The sequence below is a fragment of the Neomonachus schauinslandi genome, chromosome 11, assembly GCF_002201575.2.
Source record: "Neomonachus schauinslandi chromosome 11, ASM220157v2, whole genome shotgun sequence".
Taxonomy (NCBI): Eukaryota; Metazoa; Chordata; class Mammalia; order Carnivora; family Phocidae; genus Neomonachus; species Neomonachus schauinslandi.
The window spans coordinates 9,846,949-9,871,599 of NC_058413.1; the positions used below are offsets into that span (position 1 = coordinate 9,846,949).

General features: G+C 62.3%; 1 protein-coding gene across 1 annotated transcript; it reads right to left on the bottom strand.

Annotated features, from left to right (window-relative positions):
* Positions 1 to 1,182: 1,182 nt before the first annotated feature.
* DAGLA (diacylglycerol lipase alpha) lies at positions 1,183 to 24,158 on the bottom strand. The gene is made up of 19 exons (XM_021684907.1): positions 24,017 to 24,158; positions 23,409 to 23,620; positions 21,922 to 22,023; positions 21,344 to 21,482; positions 17,510 to 17,597; positions 15,386 to 15,520; positions 14,787 to 14,864; positions 12,828 to 12,952; positions 9,939 to 10,092; positions 9,476 to 9,559; positions 9,292 to 9,369; positions 8,295 to 8,375; positions 7,297 to 7,439; positions 6,902 to 6,970; positions 6,511 to 6,583; positions 5,070 to 5,266; positions 4,216 to 4,345; positions 3,526 to 3,710; positions 1,183 to 2,154 (listed from the first exon to the last, which is right to left on the bottom strand). The coding sequence occupies exons 1-19, from the start codon at positions 24,109 to 24,111 to the stop codon at positions 1,206 to 1,208; spliced, it is 3,117 nt and encodes a 1,038-aa protein (XP_021540582.1). The 5' UTR covers positions 24,112 to 24,158; the 3' UTR covers positions 1,183 to 1,205.
* Positions 24,159 to 24,651: the final 493 nt, after the last annotated feature.

The following is a 24,651-nucleotide window of genomic DNA, read 5'->3' on the forward strand; positions in this document are numbered from 1 at the left end:
ACCCCTCAAGCGTGGGCTCTGGAGGCCTCCAGCTAAACGGGGAAGGCCCCAGAGCCCCTGGCCCTCCTGCTCCCCTTTTAGCCAGGTCCCACAATACACCACTCTTGGCTCCACTTCCTGCCAACAGGACATTGAGGATGGGGGGTGGGAGGAAGAAAGCCCTGCTGCTAGGACAGAGCTCAGGCCAGTGAGGAGGGGGAGCTGAGAGGAGCAGAGGCGTGTTTGGTTTCAGATCCCAGGGCCTGAGGCTGCCTAGGCGTGGGGGCGAGGTGATATAAAGGGGTTACATGGGGCCCTCAAAGGAAGGGGGATTTGGGTGTCCTTCTTCCCAGGGCACTGACCCTGCAGCCAGGGGTGGTCACACCTGTGACTTCTGCCCTTTGAGTGGCCAGGATCCCTGGGGGTAGAAGGCAAGCCGGGAAGTAATGGGCAGATGGGGCAGGCCAAGGTGCCTCGGACCGGTTGCCAGAGGGATCATCATGAGGGGCACCAAGCAGAGAAGGGGTAGTCTCGACCCCACTCTCCTCTAGGCCCCTCCAGGCCCCCTCCAGGCCCCGTGGCTGCCTTGGGCTCTGTGGAGATGGGCCCCCTCCCCTCCTTGCTCAGAACCCATGATAGGGCAGGGTGTGTGGGGGGGTGCTTGCAAGCCCAGGAAACATCCTGAGCCCAGCCCAGAAGCATCTGTAAACATACACAGCACTGCGGGCCATCTTGGTGTGGGGTCACCCCAGGGGGCTGGCCAGCAGGCACCAGATCTGGGGGGTGGCCAGGGCAGGTGCCAGCCTGGACCACAGATGTGAGTATGTGGGGAGAGAGCTGCTCTCCATCTCGGCCCCGGGAGAGCAGCCGGAGGGCAGTGATGGGGAGTCGCCAGGCCCGTCCTGTGGGGCACAGTGAGGCTGAGAAGGCGGAGTGCTGCCCTGCCCACCTGACAGGCTGCCCCGGGCTCCTCCCTGCTCCACACTCCTCCCCCATCTAGAGGACCTGGATCCCGGCCCGCCCGGTGGCCCTAAGCTGAGGTAGGGCTGCGGACCCCCAGCTCAGCAGCAGTGCCCCATGCCTGAGGCTAAACTGGTCCCTGGGGGGGGGGGGGCTCTCCTCAAAGTGGCCTGGCCCTGGGGGCAGCCACCAGGAGCCCAAGGGGCCACCTGCTCCCCCTCCCCTCCCCCCCGCCCGGGCCACAGCCAGCAGTCACTCCTGGGGTGCTAGCGTGCCGAGATGACCAGGTCGTCCTGCTTGGTGGGGCTGGCCCCGTGGCCAGTGGGGGTAGAAGTCCGGATCTTGTCCACTGCCAGGCACTCCTGGCTGCTGAGACCCGTGGGTGTCAGGTCCATGAGCTCGCCTGAGGAGCTGAGCGGGAAGGAGGGCGAGAGCGAGATGCCCGAGGAGGGGTCCGCTGAGCCGGCGAAGAGCCTCGGGGGCTTGGGCACCAGGTTGGGCTCAAACTGGGCACGGAGCAGGATCTCTTGCTGGCTGGGGGACTTGGGGCCCTCGGCATAGTCGCTGGTGGGGCTCTCGGGCACCACCATGCAGTAGAGGTCCTGGAAGGAGCTGCTCTTACTGTCGAGGTTGAAGAGGCTGTCGATGAACTCCGCGAACTCCAGCACCTGAGGGCTGGGCGAGTCCCCCAGGCGCCCGTTGTGCAGGGCCAGCTCCCCGCCGGGGGCTGCCCCGCCTCCGCCGCCACCCTCCTCCTCGTCCTCGGTGGCCGCCGCACTGGGGGGCCGCTCGGGGGTGACACCCCCGCTGCCCAGGGCCGCCTCCAGGGGCTGCGTGTCCTGGGAGTGCTTGGACAGGCTGTCGGCCCCCAGCAGCTCGGTGCGCGAGCTCAGGGATGGGTTCTCCTCGGGGATGGCGGGGTCGATGTAGAAGAGGTGGCCCTCGTCCCGCTCCAGCACGGCGTGGAGGCTGGGCGAGCCGCGGATGCTGCGGAAGCCCGACGAGCGGCGGGAGTCGAAGCTGTACAGGGACTCGGTGTCGGACAGGCTCTCCATGGTGGCCAGGGGCGCCCGCCGGGCCTGCAGCTCGGCCGCCAACCGCTCCTGGGTGGACAGCAGCAGCAGCTCCACGGGGTCCTGGCGGGCCGCCGCCGCCGGCGTCAGCAGCCGCCCCTCCGAAAAGCCCTCCAGGCTCATCTCAGACTGGCACTTGCTCCTACAGAGGGCAGGGCAGGGGGGCGCGAGACTCAGGAGGGGCAGGGACACTGGGGTGGGGGGGAGTCCCCCTCCTGGGCTGCAGGGAACTTGGGGAAGGGAGGAGGGAAGAGTTCATTTAGCGGTTGCTCAACAGTGTGGGGCAGGGAGGCTTATTTTGAAAAAACAACTCACAAGAACCCAAGACAGAAGACAAAAGGGGCTGATGCTGTGGGTGGGGTCACTGAAGGCCTAAGGCCCCGCTGGGAGCCCTGGGGTGCCCGGAGCGCTGCCCCAGTCACTCATGAGGCAGTGGTGGGAGGGGAGAGCGGGGAGGGGGAGGGAGAAAGGGAGAGAGCACTGCCCAGAGCTCCCCCCACTGGTTCTCTCGCACCCTCAGGGCCAGTGCCCCTTCTGCATGGGGGGGGCGGCGGCCGGGATCACACACTGGGGTTCCTCCCCCTCTGCCATGGGTTAGACCCTCTGCTGGACGGACAGGAGAGAGGCGGGGGTGGGGGGGAGAGGGGGCCCAGCAGCTCCTCCGAGCAGACGTGGTCAATGCAGCGGCCACAGGAAATGCATAAATGGTGGGGAGAGGTGTCCAGGTGTCCCCACCAAGGGCCTGGAAGTGGCGACCGCCCTTCGGAGCAGCCTCCTGGCCAAATCTGTGACCTGCCCTGGAAGGGTCCCAGAGAGGCAGGAAGATTCCCCCCGCCACCAAAGGAGCCACCCTTTCAGAGCCAACCCCTGTAAGAGTGTGTGTGAATACGGAGTGTGTGCGGGACCAGGGGCAGGCGCGCGAGGCCCTGTGACGTGTGCAGCGTGCATACCAGGTGTCTGCATGCGTCTGTGTGTCTGGGCACACGTGCATTCACACACTCACGTACACGGGGGCCCATTCTTGCAGCCCTTCTGTGCGTGTGGCTCGGCCTCTGTCTTGTTGTACGTCCTGTACATGAGTATGTCTGTGTGGGGCTCTCCGTGCACCCAGAGCTACTGCTTGTGAGCACATATGTACGTGCGCGTGTAAGCAGCACCACGAGTACATTGTGTGCGTGTATGTAAGCGCACGGTACCCATCTGTGTGGGCTAAACGGCTCTGAGTGAAATCTATGTGCTTGTGTCCCCGGGTCCGTGCATCCCTAGGTGACCACCATGCCACGTGGGCTTCGGTGATGGCAGGCTAGGGGGCCCGGGGAGCAGGCCAGGAGATCCTGGGCACAGGGGCAAGTTCGAGCCCTCTGCGCCGCTGTGCAGAGCTTTGTGAACACCCGGAGGCCCTGCGCGTGCACGGGATACGCACGCGCACAGGCATTCATGCTCGGAACGCACCTGTGGCGCCGCTCGCCCCCCCTCCCCCGCGGCGGGATGGGGCTGCGCAGGCAGGACTCACCTGACGCTATTTCGGTGGTCCGCGGCGGGCAGCTCCAGGGCAAGGCCAGCGGGCACGGGGGGCCCCGTTGGCAGCGGCTGCTGTTGGAAGATGAGCTCGGGAGTCAGGTCCACCTCAGTGGGGCTCACCATGACCTTAGCGGCGGAGAGCAGGGCCGTCTTCCCCTTGTTGTAGTTCTCCAGCACCTGGGGACAGGTCGGGCAAGCTGGTGGCGGTGGTGGAGGGGTGACAATCACATGTGGGGGCGGGGCAGCAGGCCAAGCCTCTCAGGCCAGAGCCTCATGGGGTCGGCCGGGCCCCACTCCTGCCCCCCACCTCCAGCCCAGGTCCCTGCTCCACCAGGACGGCCTGGGACTGGCCCTGCAATCATGCCTTGCCCTGCAGATGGACCAAGCTGGTGTTCTCCTTCCCCATGGTCAGCCTTTCCGTGGCCAGGTGATGGCTGAGGGTGCCCCTGCTCGGCTGTGCATCTGTCATGGGCCAGGTCCCTGGGAGACTCCCAGACCCCTCCCCGCCATGGGGCCCACATAGCGATGTGGACAGCAGAGGTGTGGGGACCAAAAGGCGAGTTCTGGCTCACTTCTCTGAGCGTCCGCACCCTTGCCTGTCCTACGGGGACGGAGACCCGGCCAACAGGGCACTGCAGGGCTCTGATGAGGCGTCACTGCCCAGGCTGCCCCGGGGGCTCACCTTGTTGAGCCCCTCCATGACCACATAGGGGAGGTGCTCATGCAGCATGGCCGGCGAGATGATCACTTCGTTGAAGGCCTTGTTGTCGCCCCAGATGGCAAAGTACGTGGGCTCCTCCTGCTCACAGCAGCTGGGGGGGCATAGGGGCCGGAGGGAAGCTGAGGGTGGATGGCAGCCTGGCTCCGGCCCCCAGGTCCCTGGGCTCCCTGCTCCGGCCTCACCCGAAGCCCTTACCCTCCCCCTCCCCCGGCCAGGAACATTGATGCCAAATGGGCCTAAGCCACAGTCCCTACATAGCCTACTACCTGCTCGTGGCCTGGGCCACACCTGCTCCACCCTGGGCAAGGCCCGGCTCACAAGCCTTTTGTCACTGGGACAGAGGGTTCAGGCCCCACCCTCTGAAAGAGCCCGAAGTGGGAGAAGTCTATGTACTGCTGGCCCGCTCATCTCTCCCACCCCCGCCCAGCCCTGCTCACAACTGCTGCCCACTAATTCCAGAGGGGATGCCACACAACTGAGGTGGGAGCTGGCCGGGGCCTCAGGGGGACCCCCCCAGGGCATCCACTTTTAAATGGACCATAAGTGGGGAGAGCTACCCTGGGGGACACCAGGGAAGGCCTGGCACTGGGAACAAAGGCTGGGACTGTCCAGAGAGGAGCCTGGGGTCCTGCTCTGCTCTTTTGTTCTACTTCCACGGCCCAAGGATAGGGCAACCCTGCCATGAGTGTCCTGGGCAATCCTCTCCCCGCCTCTGCCCACAGTCCCAGGGGGCGGCTAAGCAAGGCCAGCCCCGTCCCCGACGCCCCTGGCCACTGCTGCCTCCCAGCTGACCCAGGGTCGCAGGCAGCACCTACCAGCACTGCTCTGCTGGGTGGTTGTGGACCACGTGGATGATGCGGCCGGGTGGGTAGAGAGGGGTGCTGGCAGACAGGGCGATGGTCAGGTCGCTGGGGTGGGTCCAGAGCCGTGTGCTGGCGAGGGTGGCCACCTCGACCTCCTCAGGCAGCTCCGACTTGGGGATACATTTGGTGGCCCCCACGATAATTCGCCACTGTGCAGGGTCGGGGGGGAGATGGGGACAGAGCTGACCAGGGCTGGCTGGTGGGCAGCGGCAGGAGAGGCCTCAGAAGGGGGCTCAGGGGTGACAGGTGGGAGCTGGGATGGATGGCCATGGGGCAGAGGGAAGAACAGTGCCCACCTGAAGAGGCAGTGGCTGAGGCATATGGTGGCCACAATGGCCAAAAAGATGCCAAGGACAGATGACATGACAGTGTTGAATTTCAGGGCTAGAAAGGGGCTGGAAGACCAGTCAACTCCTTATCTAGAGGATGGGGAAACAGCCCAGCAAAGGAAGGGACTTGTTCTGGGTCATGTCCCACATCAGAGACAGAGGAGACCCCGAAGTTCAGTCCAGCTGCATCTACGAGGCGTGGCCACGTCTGGGTTGGCCCTCAGCCACCCACCTCCCGGGCTTGACGAGCGCGCAGGCCTGGGTCCGATAGGAGCAGTTCTGCCTCCCAGAACCAGGCTCCTGCAGGCAGACATGGCCCCCTAAGGCTTTGCTGCCCTGCCCACCCCTGCCACCTGGTGCCTGGCCCAGGGCCCTGCCTGCCAGAAGGTCATGGGCACCAAGGCTGGGAACAGTCCAAACTGGGCGGAGATGATGAGTGGGGTGGGGCCAGGGGTCAGAGAAGACATGCTGGTTCAGGTTGGCCCCTTCCTGCCTGCCTCGGGGTACCTGGCCATGGCACCCACGCCCGCCTGGCACGCTGAGGCCAGCTCGGCACAGGAAGAGCCCCCCGTGTGCTCGGAGACCTGATAAGGGATGAGGCAGGGCTGAGCCTCTCCTTAGCCCCAGCGGAGCATCAGAACAAACTGCACCCAGACCCCCTCCGGCGGTGGCATCAGGACTCGTGGCGTCTGGGGAACCGCAGCGGGCTTGGCAGAGGCCTTCCTGTCACGAACTCGAAGCACTTCGAGTTTGAGCCTTGGGCCTGCTTTTTCCTGACTTTAGGCAGCTCTGGGTGACAGGGCTGGCACTCAGGAGCCCTTGGTCCCAGTCCTGACAGCTTGTGTGAGCAAAAGCAAGTCCCTTACCCACTCTGGGCCTCGGTTTCCCCCTCTGTACAAGGACAGGCCATAGGGGAGACAAGATGAGTGTGGAGGTGCTGAGAGTTTGATGGCCCGGGGTTCCCGTGACATCAGCCACATCGAGCCTGGCCTCACATGGCTGGGCTCTCTTGTGCTTTGTGCAAGCCCAGCATGCCCAAGTGGGTTGAGGGGCGGGGGACTCACTTTGGGCTTGGTGCTTCGCTGTAGGACGTCTAGGAGCTGTCTGCGGAAGCCTTCCAGCTGGGAGAGGCCGATCCTGGGGAAGGAAGCAAGCCGGGTGTCAGCCTGGCCGGGCCAGGGACTGGGAGGGGTGTGGTGTGTGGGGGCAGAGGGGCAGGCCCATGGCAGCCACAGAAAGGAGAAGACCACGCCATCGGTATCATGGGGTGGGATGGGTGGGCAGGGGTGAGTCCGCAGCTCAGGCAGGGTGGGGCCACCTGTCCTCTCGCTCTGGGGACTCTGGGGGCTCTGGGATTCCCTGGGGAGATGGGAGTCTGAGGGAGAGGCCCCAAGGAGGCAGGAATAGCTGGCCAGGATGGTGGTGAGAAGGAGCGACTTGTGACTTGCAACTCGCCTGGGGACAAGATCTTTGCCCAGAACCACGGCCGTCACAAATTCCTTGGAGTACTCCATGGCGTCCTCGCTGCAAAGGAAGCCAGGGGTTGCTAAGGCAGGGGTGGTGAGGGGGCCCTGCTCCAGCATTCCTGGGGTTCGTGTTTTGGTTCAAGGCCCTCTGGGGAGCTCACAGGTGCCAGGCTGGGCTGCCTGCTCCTGGTCGCACCTTTCCTGCCCGTGAGGCTTTGCGGGGTGCAGATCCTGGGGTCTGCCTGGCATTTGACAGAGCACCCCTCCCTCCACTTACCAGGCCATTCCCAGGCCCCCATGTGACCAGAAGGCAGCCTGCCCAGGCCAGCTCCCAGGCCTTTAGCCCCCATCAACCCCAGGCAGCTCAGGCCCCGGGCTGCTCACCTCAGCAGGCCTCCTGGTGGGGAGTAGGCAAAGCACTTGAGGGTAGGGTACTGGGGGCGCAGCAGGAAGGAGAGGATGGCCGCGGTGCCTGCACCCAGGGAGTGGCCCACCACAATCAGGCCATAGTGTTTTGTTCCTCGGCCCTGAAAACCAGGAGAAGTCTGAGAGCCCTGCCCCACGGATTGTCTGGACTACAGCTGATACCGGGCAGGCAGAGGGGTCTTCCCAGAGTCCTGACACGGGGTGTGTGCCGCGTGGTCACTGGGGCAGCGGAAGAGCCAAGCTAGACTCGCACAGAGCAACTTCCTGGGGAGACTCTTCTAATAAACTCCTACTCACCTTTCAAAACCTTGTTCAGAGTACGTCCTTGGAGAAGCCCCTCCTGATTTTCCGGGAGAGGCTTACTCCCTCCTAGACGCTGTATCTACACGCATGGAAGACCTTTCTATATGGTGATTATACTCTACTGTAATTGTGTACATTCTACGGAGATTATCTTCTAGAATAATCATTGGTTCACCTGCCCCTGTTTCTGTGCCCCAGCTACTAGACTGGGGTCTCCTGAGGCCAGGGACTGCTTGGCTTTGGGAAGGGTGGTTGGAGCACCTTGGGGGCTGCCTGCCCGGGGAGCAGGGGCTGGGTAGGATCCGGATTGCCCCAACCAGAGCAACACCCTTCCTATGGGCTCTGTAATTATTTTTCTTTGTGGCCTGCTCTATATTTTGAAGCCCCTGACCAGAACCATCTTCGTGCCCCCAGTGCCTGGCATGGAGCAGGTGCTCATAACTGGGGGGGCTGGGCAGGGAGGCCCAAGAAATGCTGGTACGAGAGAGGAAGGGGTCAGAGGCGGGGGAGGGACTGAGCAAGTGAGGAGGGGGCTGCGAGTCAGGCGGTGTAGGGGGGCTCCACCCAGGGGGGCACGCACCCTGCCCCCAGGGCTGTTTTGGGGGAGGCAGAGTCAGCATGGCCAGAGCTCAGTGCCAGGGAAAATGCCTCACCAGGTCTCGCCCAAAGGCCTGGGACAGGACCATCTCCTGCTCCAGCTTCTTCTTGATGTACTCAGCCGAGAGGACCATTCCCTGGGCAAGGAGGGACAGAGGTGGGTGTCACGGGGAGGGAGGTCTTTTATCTTTTTTTTTTTTTTTTAAAGATTATTTATTTTGAGAGAGAGAGAGAGCACGCAGGGAGCAGGGGCAGAAGGAGAGGGAGAGTCTTAAGCAGACTCTGTGCTGAGTGTGGAGCTGGACACAGGGCTTGGTCTCACGACCCTGAGATCATGACTTGAGCTGAAACTAAGGATCAGATGCTTGGGGGCACCTGGGTGGCTCAGTCAGTTAAGCGTCTGCCTTCAGCTCAGGTCATGATCCCGGGTCCTAGGATCGAGCCCCGCATCGGGCTCCCTACTCAGTGGGCAGTCTGCTTCTCCCTCTCCCTCTGCCCCTCCCCCTGCTCATGTGCGTGCTCTCTCTCTCTCTGAAATAAATAAAATCTTTAAAAAAGAAAAACAAAAAATATTAAAAAAACCCCAAAAGAATCAGACGCTTAACCGGCTGTAGCCTAGGCGCCCCGGGAGGGAGGTCTTTCAGAGACCAGCAAAACCATGACTGGAATCTCACCAATCCTGTCCCAATTATTTCCCCTTTGGCCCTCCTAACAACCTGGCTGTGGGGGCTGGTGGACACTTTATCACATCATTTCCATTTCACAGATGACAAAACTGAGGCTCAGAAGAGTTGTGTGTCTCACGGAAACCAGTCTCTTCCCAGCTGCCTCTTCAGGCTCTTCTGGGGCAGGATCTGGGCCAGGAAGGACGGTGGGGGTCCCGGTGGGTGGGCCACAGTGGATCTTCTAGATGAATCCATGCTCCTCTGAGCCATCTCTCCCTAGGGGCCCAGCAAGCAGGGAGGACCCCCCACCCCGACAGCAGGACAGGTGTGTGTGCTGGCAAGGGAGGAGAGGAGGCAAGGGGCCTCGGGGGCCGGGAAGGAGCTGTACCTTGTGCCCCAGCCAGGTGCCGTGGTGCCCCTCCACGGGGAGGCGCTCGGCGTCACCAGTCAGGTCTGTCAGGGCATCCTTGTGGAGAGAGAGGACAGGTGAGGGCTGGGGTGAGGACAGGAAGGGGGAGGCGGACACCCCTCAGGGGCCGTGAGGGGTGGGCTGGGAGCCACACGCAGCATACCTTGGGGGAAAGGGTTCCCCGGATACTGATCACCACCTTCTTCTTGTCGTGGTCCACTGCCACATAGAAGGGGGTCTCGTAGACCTAGGATAAGGGGGCCTCATGAGCCAAGTGGCCCTGGGATGGGGCCAGACTCGGGGAGTGACCTACACAGGTCTCCTGGCCAAGGAACCAGCTCCCTGGGCCCCTGCAAGGCTGCCGGGGCTCCCTGTAGGCTCCCCTCCAGCTCAGGCCACCTGAGAGCTGCCGTCCTGCCTGCGGAGCCTGCAGGGACCGCTGCCCCCTCCCCAGGGCCTCACTGTAGAGTCCCCCGCCCCCTCCCCCACGGTGCGGGGTCGGGGACCACTCCCTAGCCCCAGGGGGGTGCAGGCCCGGCTGGGGGGAGGGGACGGGTCCCGCGGCCCACCGAGGACAAAGGCTGGGGGCTGGGGGGCGCTGCACAGGGGCCGGCGTGGCCCCTCACCGCGTCATGGCAGGAGGTGTACACGATGTCCACCGCGGTCATGTTCTCGTCCAGGAAGTGGCGCCGGATGGCAATGGCATTGCAGCCACAGCAGTTGTCCTCCTCGATGGTGACTCCTGGGGCAAAGCGGGGCCGCGCGGGGCACAGGCAGCACCTGGTGGGGGGGGGAGGGGCTCAGAGACCCCAGAGCACCTGTCCCTGCCAGCCTCTCTGGAGCCCCCCCCCAGAGGTCCCACAGTCCTCGCCCTACTCGGCCTCCCGGCGGCAGGGGACCCGGTGGGCCTCTCCCTCTCCCCGCACTGCTCTCCCCGCCTCATCCCTCCATTGCTCCCCCCTCACTGGCGGCCTCCCTGGGCCCGTCCTCTGCCATAGCTGCGCCCTTCTCTTCTCCCTAGCTCCTCACCCGTCCTCTGAGCTCCCGAACCGCCTGACCTGCCCCGGGCCCCCAGATGCCCCCCTCCCACCTCCCCAGGCCCCAGGCCCCACCGGCCCGCCCCCGTGTGCTCCCTGAGTCCCCCTGCTCATTGCCCAGGGCCGTCCTTGGAGCTGGCTTCACGTCCCCTCCCCACCGCATGTCCCACAGCCCATCGGTCGCTCGGCACATCCGCTCACCCTGCCTCCAACTTCAGAACGGACTCCAACCACTTTTCCCTCGCGCCCTCCCCTTCCACCATCACCTCTGCCTCGGAGCGTCACGGTGGCCTCCTGACGGGCCTCCCTCGTCTACTCTTGCCCCTCGACGTTCTCCATTGGCAGCCAGAGCGACCCCCTAAGAGCTAAGTCGAGCCATGTCGCTTCACTCGAAACCCGACAGCGATGCCCTTCCCGTCCAGTGTAAGAGCCAGAGTCCTTGCGAGGGTCACCGGCGCTGCCCCATCTGGCCCGGTTCCCTGGCTCGCTGCCTCCGACCTCCCTCGGGCCCTGCTGGCCCTCCTGCCCACCCTCGGATGCACTGGCCAGGCTGCCCAACCGGACTCCTCACTTCCTTCGGGCCTCTGCTCGAATGTCTGTCATGGTGAGGTCCACCTTGGACAGCCCCTCTAGCCCAGCCAGCCCCCCGCCAGTGTTCCCCAGCCGGGCAACACCCCCCTTTATTTCTCTCCCAAGCGTGCCTCTGGTCCTAGAGGCTCCGCGTCCTTGTCTGTGTACTGTCTGCGTCTCCCCCCAGCAACGGCTCCCCAGGGCCGGGGCTGCTCGGCCCCGTGTGCAGCCACGTGCCCAGCACCAGACACACAGAGGCGTCTCCCAAATGAACAGCGGAGCGTCTGAGGGGGGCACGCTGCTCGGGGTGCAGCGGCTCCTCAGGCCGCCAGAGGGAGCCAGCAGCCAACAGATGGGGCCTTGGAGCCGTGAGCCAGAACACCAGGCCCCTGGGGGCTCCCTGTCTGGAGAGGACAGCTGAGATTTTGTGAAGAGTCCTGAATTTCGGGGATGCTGAGAGGTTTGTCCTCACCCAAGCAGTGCCTAAGGGACTGTTACCTCTTCCCAATGAGGAGAGGCCTCGCTGGGAAAACTCAGGGTCCAGCCGAGTCTGGGAAGCCACGGGGCCTGCGGTGGGCGACCACCTCAAGGCACATGGGGGGAGCCCTCCCCCGACTGCAGGGCCAAGTGGGGGCCGGCCCGGGTCTGGCGGCCAGACTCCTGTTCCCAGGGAGCTGCCTCCTCTCTGCAGCCTCAGCTGGCATGTGGACACCACAATGTGGCCTTCAGGGACATACACCTGGGCTTTCTCCTCGCAGCCCTGAGAAGCTGACAAAGCATCCCTCCTGTCTGCACATCCCCCCGAGGGCCCAGCCTGCCAGCGACTCCCTGGCTTCTCAAATACCCCATGGGCAGGTGGGACAGGCACCAGGTGGCTATGTCCCCACCCTGCCAATGAGTAACGGAGCAGAGCCTGTCAGAGCCCAGGGCTCGAGGCTCCTGGTCTGGTGCTCATTTGGAGAAGCTTCTCAGCAGTGGCAGGGACTCCCAAGGATGCTGGAAGGAACGCCAGCTGTGGGAGGGGGCATGGGGTGCCTGGTCCACTCACTTGGTGAGTCACTGGGGATGGGAGAACAGGGTCCCAAGGGCCACCCAGCCTTCTGCAGAAAGGAAGGGCAGCGCAGGAGGGGTGTGGCTACCCCAAGGGCAGGGGTGTCACAGACAGAAGGTCAGCCTTTCCAGACGAGGGAGCCAGGGACCTGTCCTCCTTCTGTCTGGGCCAGGCTGAAGGTGCAGACACCAATGGGGAAGGGCCCCTCCTGGAGCTGTGCCCTTCTCTGGCCCAGTTGGGAAAGCAGAGTCCACCGGTGCCCAGGGGTGGCTTGTGGGCAGGTCTGGGGCAGGTGCTTGCCCAATCCCTGTGAAGAGGGTCAAAGTCTTTAACTAAAGGGCCTTCTTGACGCCCTTCCAGAGGCCTCCACGGACTGGGCCTCTACTAGGAAAGTCCCTTCTTTCAGAAAGGCAGAGCACAGGACAGGAGCAGAAGAAAGACGTAGGCAGAGGGGAGTGAGGCAGAGAGGGGCGGGAGGAGAAGGGAGCCAGCAGTGTCCGATGCTGGGCAACCCTCATTCGATCCTCTCAAACCAACTCCAGGAGGTAGGTATGGCCATCCCCACTTTACAGATAAGGAAACTGAGCCTTGCGGAGGTAGGCCGACTCGCCCATGGCTGCCAGCGACAACATCTGGATTCAAACCAAATACTGTGTGATTCCAGAGCCCACGCTCTTCCCCGCCTAAGGATAATGCAGACCTAGAGAGGCCGAAGCCCAGAGGCGGTGTGGAAGAGAAGCCACGCAGGCCACAGACCACGGAGGTGGGGGAGAGTCTCCCCCAGGCTGGCCCAGCCTCAGGACCGCTGCTCGCCCGCACACGCCGGCCGGCCGGAAGGACGGGACAGGGGTACTCACGAGCAGGACCGCGCCAGGCGGCAGAGGCCACAGGCTGGCTTCCGCATCAGGTACATGGGCCACCCATAGGCGGCCAGGGCGAAGAGCATGTAGTAACAGACCTCTTTGTAGCGGAGCATCTCTTGCTGGAAGAAAGCAGGGGGAGGTGGTCACCTCTCACCCTTCTGGCCTACAGCCTCTAGGCCCAAGGGCTCCCCTGGATGGAGGAGGGAGTGGCCCTCCTGGCCTCCCCAGGGACTGCAAGCCCACCGTGCTCCCGCCTTGGAGGAAGGACCGCTCCTCCAGATGATAATTCCATTTCCCTAATTATCTCCATGGAACCAGGGCACGAAGCCTCCTGGGGCCTGTCCTGATGCTCCAACCTCCGAATTAATGATTTGGGGACAGAAAACCACTCGGAGCACTGGATCGATTTCCTTGCCTGTTTTCCAGAGAAGGAAAGTGAGGGGGAGGCGTGAGTGGCCATCACCCGCCTTAGCAATCAGGCCTGGGAAGGGAAGTTTAACCCTCAGAGGCCCTGGGCCCTGCCCTCCAGCTGGGGGTGTCTGGGCCTTGAGCAGCAGGGCTGGCCCTGTAGACGCTGGGTGACCTGACAAATCAGCAACACTCTCTCAGCCCGCAAGTTCTTTGTCTGCAAATATGGGGAGACTCCAGTTTGACTGGGCAAGTCACAGGCTCCCCATGGATGTCTGGAGCAGATTGGGATCTCTGCAGAGAAAGGCGCCAGTTTGAAACCCAGCATCTGAGGCCGGTGCCTATTGTTATTATCAGCCCAATGGGCTGGAAGGAGACAGGAGACACAGGTGTCCCAGCTAAGCGGCTTCCAGTGTCCCGGGAGTGCCAGGCGCCGGAGGGCTCCTGCACTTAGGGGGAATTAGTCACCTTGTAAAAGTTAAAGAGGGTGATTAGTCATCTTCTGAAGTGAAATAGGTAGCACCTTAATAAGAGCCCAGAGGGGTGGAACCTACCCCGGGCCAGCTCTGTCTGCTCTTTAGGAATGAGCTGGAGAAGGTAATTATCCTCTCCGTGTGTCGGAGCTCGGCTCTGGCTGGAGGGCGGGGCGCTGGCAGGCTCTGCCAAGTGGCAGGCAGGGACCCCAGCACCTCAAGGCTCTGCGGCCTGCCTCTGCACCCCCCTCACATGGCGAGAGAGCCCGGGGCGACCCGGGTAAGCGAGGCCAGGTGGGGCACCTGCTGAGGGCGGGCCATTTTCAGAGGGGATACACGCAGCTACTTTGGGCAGTGGGGACAGACGGGGACTGGAGGCTTTTCTAGGGGATCTAGATACAAGGGAGGAATCCTTTCGAGTCGGTCCCGACTGCGGAACTGGACTCAGAATGGCTCATTTCCTCCCCACTAGAGCTCTGGGGGGAAGGTATGCCCAGCATCATTACCCACTCAGGAGCGGGCTCAGAGGGGACGGAGGACTTGCTCAAGGTCACAGCGACAGTGGCAGAGCTGAAGCACCCCCAAATCGGTTTGCTCCTGAGGCCGCCAGCTGCAGTGTCGGCCCAGGCAGCCCAGGACCCTTGTGGTGGTGCAGGGGCTCCCCTGGCCACGGGACCGGCCCCACCTTTACCTGTGAAACACTGGGGCTCTAGTACAGAAGCCTAGAAGAGGTTCCGTAAGCAGTGCGGTACGTCGTGCTGCCTCTTAGGAGAACAGAGTAGCAACCGTGTAAGCCGCGCACGCCTGGGAAGCACTTTAGGATCTCAAGAGGCCAGGACCGAACATCCTGAGTGTGGTGAAGCCGATTCCAGGGTTTTGACCGTGGGACCAGCATGATGGGGGCGGTCCTCAGGAGGAAGGGGTGTGAACTGAGGAGGGAGGCTACGTGGGGAGCTGCAGGGGGACCCACAGAGGAGGAGGTGCTGCCCATGCCGTCGGGGCAGTGGGCAGGTGGCCCGCTCAGGCCGCCCCAGCAGAGGGCGAGGGACCCGGGGCAGGGGGTCTGACTCACCGAGTTCTTGAGGTCGAGATACTTGGTGTTTCTGGTCACTGGCATCCCAGACAGGAAGGTCAAAATGTCATTGTTCGCCTGCAAAACCGGAGTGTGAAGGTGGCTGTCCCAGATCCAGGGGGCATGGCTGAGAAAGGGGGTCCAGCCCCCTAGGCTCTGACTCTGCCTGCTTCCCAAGGGCCTGAACGCCCAAACGAGGGTGTGGTTTCTAGCTCTTCCACGACCCAGCCAGTTTCCCCAAATCTGAGGTCTCCTCACATGTCCACTGCTCTCTTTCCACCAAAAGCATCAAACACCCCCCCCCCGCTGCCCCAGGGACATTCCTGCCCAGGCTGAGGGTAACGTGCTTTGTAGGGGATGCTGGGAGGTCCCGGCTGGGATCGGGGTGTTGGGGGGGGTGGGATGGAGGCAAGTGCGAAGGGCCGAGGCGCTGAGCATCATTATTCACAAGGGCCACGTGGTTAGAAGCCCACGGCGGCTGGCCCAGCAGAGGGAAGTCACTCAAGCCAGAGCCAGGAGGGGAGCTGGCACCAGGGGGTGACCGGAGGGACCCTGGGAGCAGGGCGGCGGGGGGAGGCCCGGAGGGGGGTGGTGCCCACCTCGTCCAGCACGGCGTTGCGCTTGGCCCGCTGTCGCTGCCGGAGCAGCACCAGGCCAGCAATGATGTCGGACGGCACGATGTCGAGGTCTCGGAAAAACTCAGCAAAGAGGTAGGCGATTTCTGAGTAGGCGTCCTGTGAGGTCCGGGGGTGGGCGGGAGGCGGGGCAGGGGAGCGGGAGAGAGGGTGAGAGACCAAGCGTGAATCCCCCGGGGCTGGGGCCCTGCTCCGGGCCCAGGGCCAGCTCGCCCACCCCCGCCTGGCCCTCTGCAGCCGTGACCCCGAGGGCCCTGGCCTGGGCTCTGGAACCCCGCAGACGTGGCCAGAGCTGTCTGCGACAGCCACCGAACCTTGTCCGGCCTCCACCTCCCGGCCCTCTCCTGTCCTCGGAGCTCCTACGGCACTCACCGTCACCGCCTACCACGCACAAATGCCAACGTGAGCCATTTCCCGTTCTTTCCCCAGCTACTAGGAATCAAGGCCTGCTCAGCCCGGCTTGTTTCTCCTCCACCTTTCTCTCTAGCAGAGAAGCCCAAACTGAGCTCCTGACTGCTGCCTCCCCACACTGAGTTGCTTCCCACCTCCCAGCAGCTGTGACCTGGAAAGGCCTCCTAAGGGCCGAGCCTCCGGCGGGGGGTGGGTGGCAGGCCCCCTCCCCCACCTGCCCACAGCTGCCGGCTCAGGGACCCTCACGATGTGCCTGGATAAGGGTGAGGACGCTGGGCCTGTGGCCCCTCTGGCTTCCCTGCAAGCCTGGTTCTCGGGCCAGCCCGAGCCCAGGGCAGGAGGCAGGAGGTGCACATCCAAAGGCAGCCCCGCCCGTCCCTGCGCTCGGCATCCTCCCCGCCTCGGTTTGCGTGGGAGTCGGGAACCTCTTCCCTAACCTGTTGGGGGGGTGGCACTGCGATGGGAGCAAACTCATGGCAAGTGGTTCTCTCTGGGTTTCACCCTTGAGTGCCCGGCATTTGTAAGAGAACAAAAATCGGGGGTTGCAAACTCAAAGGCCTAATGAGGCCAAACGACGCTAGCTACTACTCGGCTCCGGCTGACTGCCCTGCGAGGGGCCCACACTGCCAGATCTAGAAATACGAACCTGTATATGAATGCCCTGCTTCTTCACGTTGGCACTCAATTCAGATTTGAAGCCACCACAGCACAGAGGGATCAAAACGTGCTCTGGGCTGGACCTGATCCCCAGTGTTTGACGGGACCCAGATCCTGGGCCACCCCTCCCCGCAGCGCCCTAACATCAGCCCCAACTCTGCCATGTGCCCAGGAGGGCTGGGTGCGTCCCCCTCGACCCCCCAGAGAGGCCCATGGGGGTGATCCCCGCCCACCAGGGAACCTCCGGGGAGAGGGGGGCTTTTTTATACCTGATTACTCACTCTAGAGCTCACCAGTGGCTGCTGGAGGGAAGGAGCCACTCAGGCTTCCGGTGGCTCCATGGAGGGCACTTGCTGTCTGGCTCAGGGAGGAGTGGTCTCCTGACCTCACTGGTTCTGCCACTAACTAGCTGTGGGACGCTGAGCAAGTCACACCACCTCTCTGGGCCTCAGCTGTCTGATCTGAAAAACGAGGGGCGGGGGGTGGGGGGACACTAGATGGTCTCTAAGGGCCCTGCTGGCATGGGGGGGTCTGTCTCGAGGACCCCAGGGGCCCTACCTCCCCCCCAGGGGCTGAGCCGGCCTTGCTTCGGCAGCACCGGGCCCCTCAGGCTGCTCTTCCGAGCACCAGGCCCGGAGGCTGGCTGCGCGCATCTGGGCTCGGCACCTGACAGCTGCGACGGATCTTCCAGAGGCCTTTGCAGCTGGTGACATGCTGCTTTTCTGTGCTTTCAGGTCACCCTGCTTGTTTAGTGTCTCCTCTCCTAAACTACTCTAAGTTGCAAGGGGGTGGATGAAAGGTCTTGAAACCGTTCCGTCCCCTCGACAAAGCCAGGGATCGGCCACCTCACATGCAGGAGGGAGTCGGTCGGTCAGTGGATACCAGGTCCTCACCTTGCTCCTGCTCAAAACCCAGCACCCTTCTGGCAGCCCTGCCCCACCGGCTGTGCCGAGGAGTGGCGGCCCCTCAGTGGCTGGCGGCCGGGTGTGCGCCGGAGGGAAGCGACGTCCCGGTACTTACTGACTGGGAGTCCTTCGTCCGAGTGCAGCACAGGAACACCTTGAGCCGGCGCGACCAGCTGGTGGCCTGACCCTCCTCCAAGCGATGCCTGCAAGGGGACAGAGTTGGTATGTGTGAGGTCAGGGGGCGGGACCAGATGCGAGGGGAACAGGGTGGCCTGTTCCCAGGATCCCACCAGAGGGCTCTCCAGCAGGGGGTCTAGGAGAGAACAGGCCTGGGCCTGGCCAGGGTCCCCTGGGGGGACCCTGCTGGCCTAAGATGGCCTACGGTTGGCCATGCTCCCAGCTTCTGGCAGACTGAACACCAGCATGCCCAGCGGGCTTCAGAGGTGGGAGCCCAAACTGGGGGCCGCTCTGTGGCTCAGGTGTCCAACGGCTCAAACTAAGAGCCCTGGGACACTGCAGCAGGGTGCTGGGCCTCTTAGCCAACTCACCGGAGCAGACCTGTAGGACAGACTTGCTTCCCCTTGGAAAGGATTTCAGATACCCAGCACTTTCTGTACTTGGGGGAAATTTAAGGGGCATGTGAGGCTCTGCATCTCCCAACTCCTTGGGTCTGTTACTTTAGAGGGGACAAGGGCCCCCGCCTTTCATCTGCATGGCTGGCGCCTGTCCATTCCCGCCCCCAGCCCCAGCCCCAACGTGTCTAGCTGCTCTGATGGTGAGTCAGGGTATCCAGCAGTCCACACCCAAGGGCAGAGCGGCTGGCCAATTATCCACAGAGACCCTTCTAATGCTGGGTGCCCAGAACTCGGTGTGGTTTTTTGTTTGTTCTGTTTTTAAAGATTTTATTTATTTTTATTTGCAAGAGAGAGTGAGTGAGAGAGCACATGAGCAGGGGCAGAGGGAGAGGAAGAGGGAGAAGCAGACTCCCCTGCTGAACAGGGAGCCCAATGTGGGGCTTGATCCCAGGACCCTGAGATCATGACCTGAGCTGAAGGCAGACGCTTAACCAATTGAGCCACCCAGGTGCTCCGAAATCGGTGTGTTTTGAGCATAAATTTAAGAGACGCAACATTAAATATGTAAGCTTCCAGACTGAGCAAGAAGAGGCTGGTTTGCTTTCGTGACATGTGCCCTCCCCTCCCTCCGGTCCCTGCAGATGCTGATGCTTAGTGGTCAGTAGGGGGAGGCACGGGTGACCCCGAATGCTTGCAAGGCACTTAGTATCCATCAGGAGTGACAGGCCAGGCCCTCCTTCCTGAGCCCTCTGGCTTCCCTCTGCAGCAAAGCACTGCTTCCTACAGCCCTAGTTCCATAAGGCAGTGGGCCACAAGGACAGGGAAGGCCACAGGGCTTTCCAGGACTAGAGGAGGAGTTAGGAGAGTAAGAAGGATACAAGGGAACTGCTGCTTCTGGAATCTACGAGCTCTAAGGGACTTGGGCAGCCTTACATCATAAAGCCACATCCCCCTGCCAGGGGCTTGATAGAGGGACAGCATGCTGGCAAGCCGGGATCCCAGAGCATCACATTCTTTAACCCTTTCTAATCTAATGGGCTTTTAAACATTCAAAGCATATTTCCTGCCAGGCCTCTGGCTGATCAAGTGCTGACTGTACGCTTTACTGCACTACCCCTTATGCCCACCAGGAGGCAGATGGAGCCAGGGAAAGGTTTGGCCTAATGCATCAGTTAGGCTGCAGAGACCAGCACAGGCAGATAGTGAAGCTGGACAGCAAGTACATGGACCCAGCACCCCTCTGGGAGTGCAGACGCCCCTGCAAAGATCCAAGGTCGAGGCTCCCAGGGAGCAGTGCTGGGAAGAACCCATCTCCCCACTCCTACCAGATTTCATCGGCAGGAGAGAGGGCCCGGGACTTAAACAGCTTCCTGACTTCCAGAGATGCTAAAACAACCTATCAGTGTGGCACGGGGGGGTCTGTGTGCGTCCCCAAACCTGGAAGTGGATGAAGGGCAGGCAGGTTTGAAAATGTCCTTGTTAGAAAAACTGATGTTTTCAGAGCTGAGGGAGGGCCAGTGGAGACAAGCCCGAGAGGTGGTCACATTAACCAAGCCGCAGCCTAGGCTGCCCTCCTGACCCCTGCAGAGAGCTGGAGAAGATGCAACAGGTCAGAGCCTGTGAGCTCTGAGGCCTCTCACTCACCCCCACAGGGCCCGAAACTGCAGGAAAACTTTCTAATTAAAACGACAGCCCCCAGCTGCAAAGGCGCTGGCTTCCCTGGGCCCCAAAGGCAATTACCCAGAGTCAGGGAGGGGAGATTTTTTCCCAGGGCCCCAGAAGCCTAGAAACCAGGTCAGGTGGGGGCGTATGCTCAGAATGAGCAAAATGGGACGGGTGGTGGTGGCTTGCTACGCCAGGAGGGAGAACAGGCTCCAGGGCCCTGGATCCAAGACCTGGTATTTTGGGCTGGGAGGTGGCCAGCCCAGGCGCGGGTGTGGCTCTGGCCGATCTGCCGAGCTGACGTGGAGGGCCTGAGAGGAGCTGAAAGCAGAGGTGCAGGAGGGTGGGGTGAGGAGAATTCCCACTGGGCCTGGGGGCCTGGGCAACCCGCTGGCCTGGCCGAGGGCTCCTGACTCCCCTGCCCTGGGGATGGAGTGCCAGGTCTGCTCCCCGTCAGCGTGACCTGTGGCAAGTGACCTGCCCTCTCCAGAACTTGGACTCCTCATCCGTAGAATGGGTCTCCTAAGGACACCAGGGTCGGCAAAAGGACCGAATGGGCTGATGGTGGGAAAGGGCTCATGGCAGGGCCTAAGTCATAGTAGAAGCTCCATGCCCCCCCGCCACCGGAAGCCCCCACCCCCACCCCCACCCCGCCCATCTTTTTCTTTCACTAAACAGGAATTCCTGTGACCCTGGATTCTCTCATTTTCTTTACCATGGCACAGCATTCCCCTTCCTTCATAACATCATGCAAAACTTACCTCCTCCAGGAAGCCTTCCTTGATTAACCTTCTCCAGCCCCCTTAATCCTAGAGGCAGCCCAGCCTAGTGGTTAAGAGCAAGGGCCCTAGGGGCGCCTGGGTAGCTCAGTCAGTTAGGCGCCTGCCTTCAGCTCAGGTCATGATCCCAAGGTCCTGGGGTCAAGCCCTGCATCGGGGTGCTGCTTCTCCCTCTCCTCCCCACTTGTGCTCTCTGTCTCTCTCTCAAATAAATAAATAAAATCTTGGGGCGCCTGGGTGGCTCAGTCGTTAAGCGTCTGCCTTCGGCTCAGGTCATGATCCCAGGGTCCTGGGATCGAGCCCCGCATCAGGCTCCCTGCTCAGTGGGAAGCCTGCTTCTCCCTCTCCCACTCCCCCTGCTTGTGTTCCCTCTCTCGTTGTGTCTCTCTCTGTCAAATAAATAAATAAAATCTTTAAAAATAAATAAATAAATAAAATCTTTAAAAAAAAAAAAGAGCAAGGGTCCTAAAGCCAGACCGCCTGGGCTGGAGCCGAGCCCCACCATATCCCAGCTGTGTCACTTGGGCAAGTCCCAGCTCTGTGTTGCAGGGATGATGCTAACAGCCCCCTCAAGCAGCCCCACGTGCTTGGCTTGGCTCGGGTGTGCGTCCTGCTGTGATGACCGCATGGTTAACAGCACTGAAGATGGTGCCAATGGGCACGATGGCCGCACTGACTGAGCACGTACCAAATGTGCGAGCAGAACATCAACCGCTCTGCGCTTGTTTTATTTAAATCTCACGGCTGCAGTCTGAGCAGTCACGATTCCCACTTTACAGACCAGGAAACTGAGGCCGGGGGAGGCTAAGACTGTCACCAATGCCCATGGCTCCCACAGGCTGATACGTGGTTTGGGAGGCACGGGGGCCAGCTCTGCCCACCTGCCCGCAAATCTCCTAGGGGGCTGCCCGCCCGCCCGCCCGGCCCACTCACCGGAGGTTGTAGGTCCGGAGGTTGCGCTGCCGCCTCTTGGTGGCTCTCAGCTTGACAAAGGTGCGGCCCGTGGGGTCGAAGACGCAGAGGACGGTGATGCAGACACTGAGGATGACCACCCAGTTGCAGACGACCATCCCTGCAGGGCAGCAGTGGGAAGCAAGAGGTGGAGGTGCTGGTGGGGACCTCCCTGGCTCACCTGCTCTGCGGAAAGGGGCCCTGGCGCCTCCCTATCATCATCCGCTTCTGGGGCCCAAGAGCAAGGCTCAGAAGCCCCTGACCCCAGCCTCTGGCCACCTGGTTGCCCCGTGCTGAGCCATGACCCCAAGGCCCAGCCTGGGTACGGAGCAGGCAGCTCTGGGGGTTTCCAGTGAGGAGCTGAGGGGTCCTCCACTGTTGCCCACCCCTCCACAGCAGGTTCCCCTGAGGGCGGGTGGCCGAGCTCGGGAGGAAGCCCACAGCCTCAGCCACCATCCTGCCCGGCATCCTCACAGCAACCGTCCCCCTTGGGAGGTGCCTGAGCTTCGTCCTCTCTGAACTGACCCCGTCCCGGCCACCACTGGGGCTGGCTGACATACCGAGGGTGACATTCTTGGCAGTGAGGTCGTTGCAGGAGGTGTAGTACTGAGTGAGCCAGACGATACCCACGATGGCATAGATGAACTCGATCACCAGGATGGCTGCGAGGAGAGCAGGGGCCAGGCTGAAGGACGGCCACGGTCGGCCTGCCCGGGAAGGGCCCCGGAGCCTCCGCCTGGCCCCTCGGCAGCAGGGGCACCAGACCCCCGCCCGCCCCCCGCCCCCGGCACAGGCCTCGTGGCAGGTAGGGCCCAGGGAGCGCGGCTGTCCCACCACCACTCCGTCCTGCTCCGACGCACCCACCACCTGTTCTAGTGTAAGTGTCCTCAGGCCCCCCGACACCTCCCCGAGAGGGTGAGCGCAGGGGCGGATGATGAAGAGGCATTTCTCTTTTCTTTCAGGATTTTAGACTTATGTCCATGAACTCTGCTATCAGATGTATCTTAGGCAAGTTACCTAATCTCCCTGGGCCTCCGCTTCCTCATCTGTAAAATGGGGTGACAACGTCTGCGTTACAGGACTGCAGAGAATTAGATGAGAGAGGGTTCATCTCACGAGACTGCTATTTCCCAGAAGGAGGCTCCAGCACTTGGGGCAGGAGGAGGGAGGGGCCCCCGCAGGCAGCAGCTGCTGCTCAGGCCAGGGGGCTGGGGGCACGGGGCAGCCTTAGAGGACCCAGCTCCAGAGGCAGTGCCCGAGGCAGCGGGAGAGGCCGGGCTTAGGAGACAGACAACCTGGGTTCAAATCTCAGCTCTGACACACACACACACACACACACACACACTAGCCATGTGACCCTGAGGGAGCTATTAACCTCCCCGGGGAGGGGCGCCCCCAGATTCCTCATCTGTAAAGAAAGACCAATAATGGCTCCTCCCTCAGCTAACAAGGGGAAGGGCTTAGCACAGCTCCTGGAAGCACGTGTAGGAAAGATGGGGAGGAGTGGTTGGAACCCGAGCCTGGAAAGACGACACAGGCAGGCCCTCCAGGGAGCTGATCCGGACCCCTGAGGGGCTTCCGGGGAAGGGGGGCTCTCTTTGGGGGAGGATTTCAAAGTAGCAGAAGCTAGAGGTGCTTGGCCTAGAACAGGGGACAACAAACTTCCCCTGTAAGGGCCAGAGTAAATATTTTAGACTTTGCGGGTCCTCTTCTCTGTCCTGACTACTCAGCTCTGCCGCACTGTGCACGAGCAGCCAGAGACAGTGAGTACATCAGTGAATGAGTGTGGCTGGGTTCCAATAAAACTTTATTTACAAAAGCAGACGGCAGGCTGGATGTGGCCCTCGGGCTGCAGTCTGCCCACCCCTGGTCTAGAACACAAGCCCAGTAAGTCTGCTGGTTCGCGGCTGGACCCTGGTGCTGGCCCAGGGCCTGGCCCATCGCATGTGCCCCACAAATGCTGGCCGACTCAGTGGTGGAGCACAAGGAGGAGGGTGGAGGTGGGGGTGGTCTGGAGCAGCCCCCACCCACGGCGGGTGGCCCTTACCCAGGCGCACGTAGAGCACGTACTGCATGGATTCGCGGGGCTCCGTGTAGAGGATGCCCCCGCGCATGCTCAGCCAGATGATGGCCATCTCAGCGATCATGCAGCTCAGCAGGATGCCTAGGTAGCCGCGGCCGTGGTCTACCAGGTTGAGGGAGCAGGCCTCGTTTGGGTTGTAGACCAGGCCGAAGAGCACCACAGACAGGATCACAAACCTGCAGAGACGCACACGTTAGAGGGGGCCGGGCAGTCTGGGCACCTCCCATGGACCCTGGCCAGCCGGGACTCGGCAGCTAGAGGGCTTCACTGCTTCGGGCTCAGGACCGCTGTCCACCTGGCAGCTAATGCCTCTGAGGACACGGGCGGCCGGGGACAGGGAAGCGAGAGCAGGGAGCCCAGGTGCTGGCCGTGGGCGGGGAGCGGTGGCAGCCCTGCCCCGTGATGGCGCTGGGTCCAGTGGTGGCCAGGCAGGGTCTCTGGGCTCCACGTGGGCATCTCCCTAAGTGGTGGGTGCTCCAGACACCAACTGCTAGGAGATGGGAGCATGACAGGGTCGGGACGGATGGCCAGAAAGCCTTCTTCCAGGCCTGTGGCACGGCCCTAAGACTCACCAGGTGGTGTGCAGGAGGAAGAGGAAGATGGCTGGCAGGACGAGGTCATCACTGCCCACAGACCAGCGCCGCCGGAAAACCACAATCCCGGGCATGGCTGGCAGCTCTGCAGAGGCTCAGCGGGCCTGGTGCTCACCTCCTGAAAGGCAGCAGAGGACCCTGTGGGCTGCCTGGGCTGCTGCGGCATCCGGAGCCATCACACTCCTGGCCAGGTGTGCACAGCACACCAGCATCTCTCCCAGGCCCCACGGCCCGGGTACTTCCAGGCCACTGGAAATGCTGATCCATGCCTGGGCAGGACCCACCTCCAACCCTATCCACCCTCCACAGCCAGAGACGGGCTGCAGCCTTACCCCTGAGGATTCTCTTGTCCCCAAGACTGGCACCAGCCCTTTGGAATCGGCTCTCCCTAGGGTTACTGCAATAGTAACTGATCACTTCCCTTAAAGACCTGGGCTCACCCCTGCCTCCCCCTACATGGGATGAGGGGAGCCCCAGCTTTCCTGCTGCCTTTTCTCAAGGAGACCTGGCCCAGTGCATGTAGTCCTTGGGGGTGGGGTGAGGGCTTCCCAGACCAAGCATGAGCCTGTTCCTCAGCACAAACCAAACAAGACAAGTAGAAGGCTGAAGACCTT

Bases quoted from the DNA above. Each gene is read 5' to 3' on its own strand.
- DAGLA (XM_021684907.1), bottom strand. From the start codon at position 24,111: ATGCCCGGGATTGTGGTTTTCCGGCGGCGCTGGTCTGTGGGCAGTGAT. The intron at 22,024-23,408 runs GTAAGGGCCACC...CTCTCCTCGCAG, and splicing joins CGTGCTCTACGTGCGCCTGG to CCATCCTGGTGATCGAGTTC. The intron at 8,376-9,291 runs GTACAGCTCCTT...CTCCTTGCCCAG, and splicing joins GCACCTGGCTGGGGCACAAG to GGAATGGTCCTCTCGGCTGA.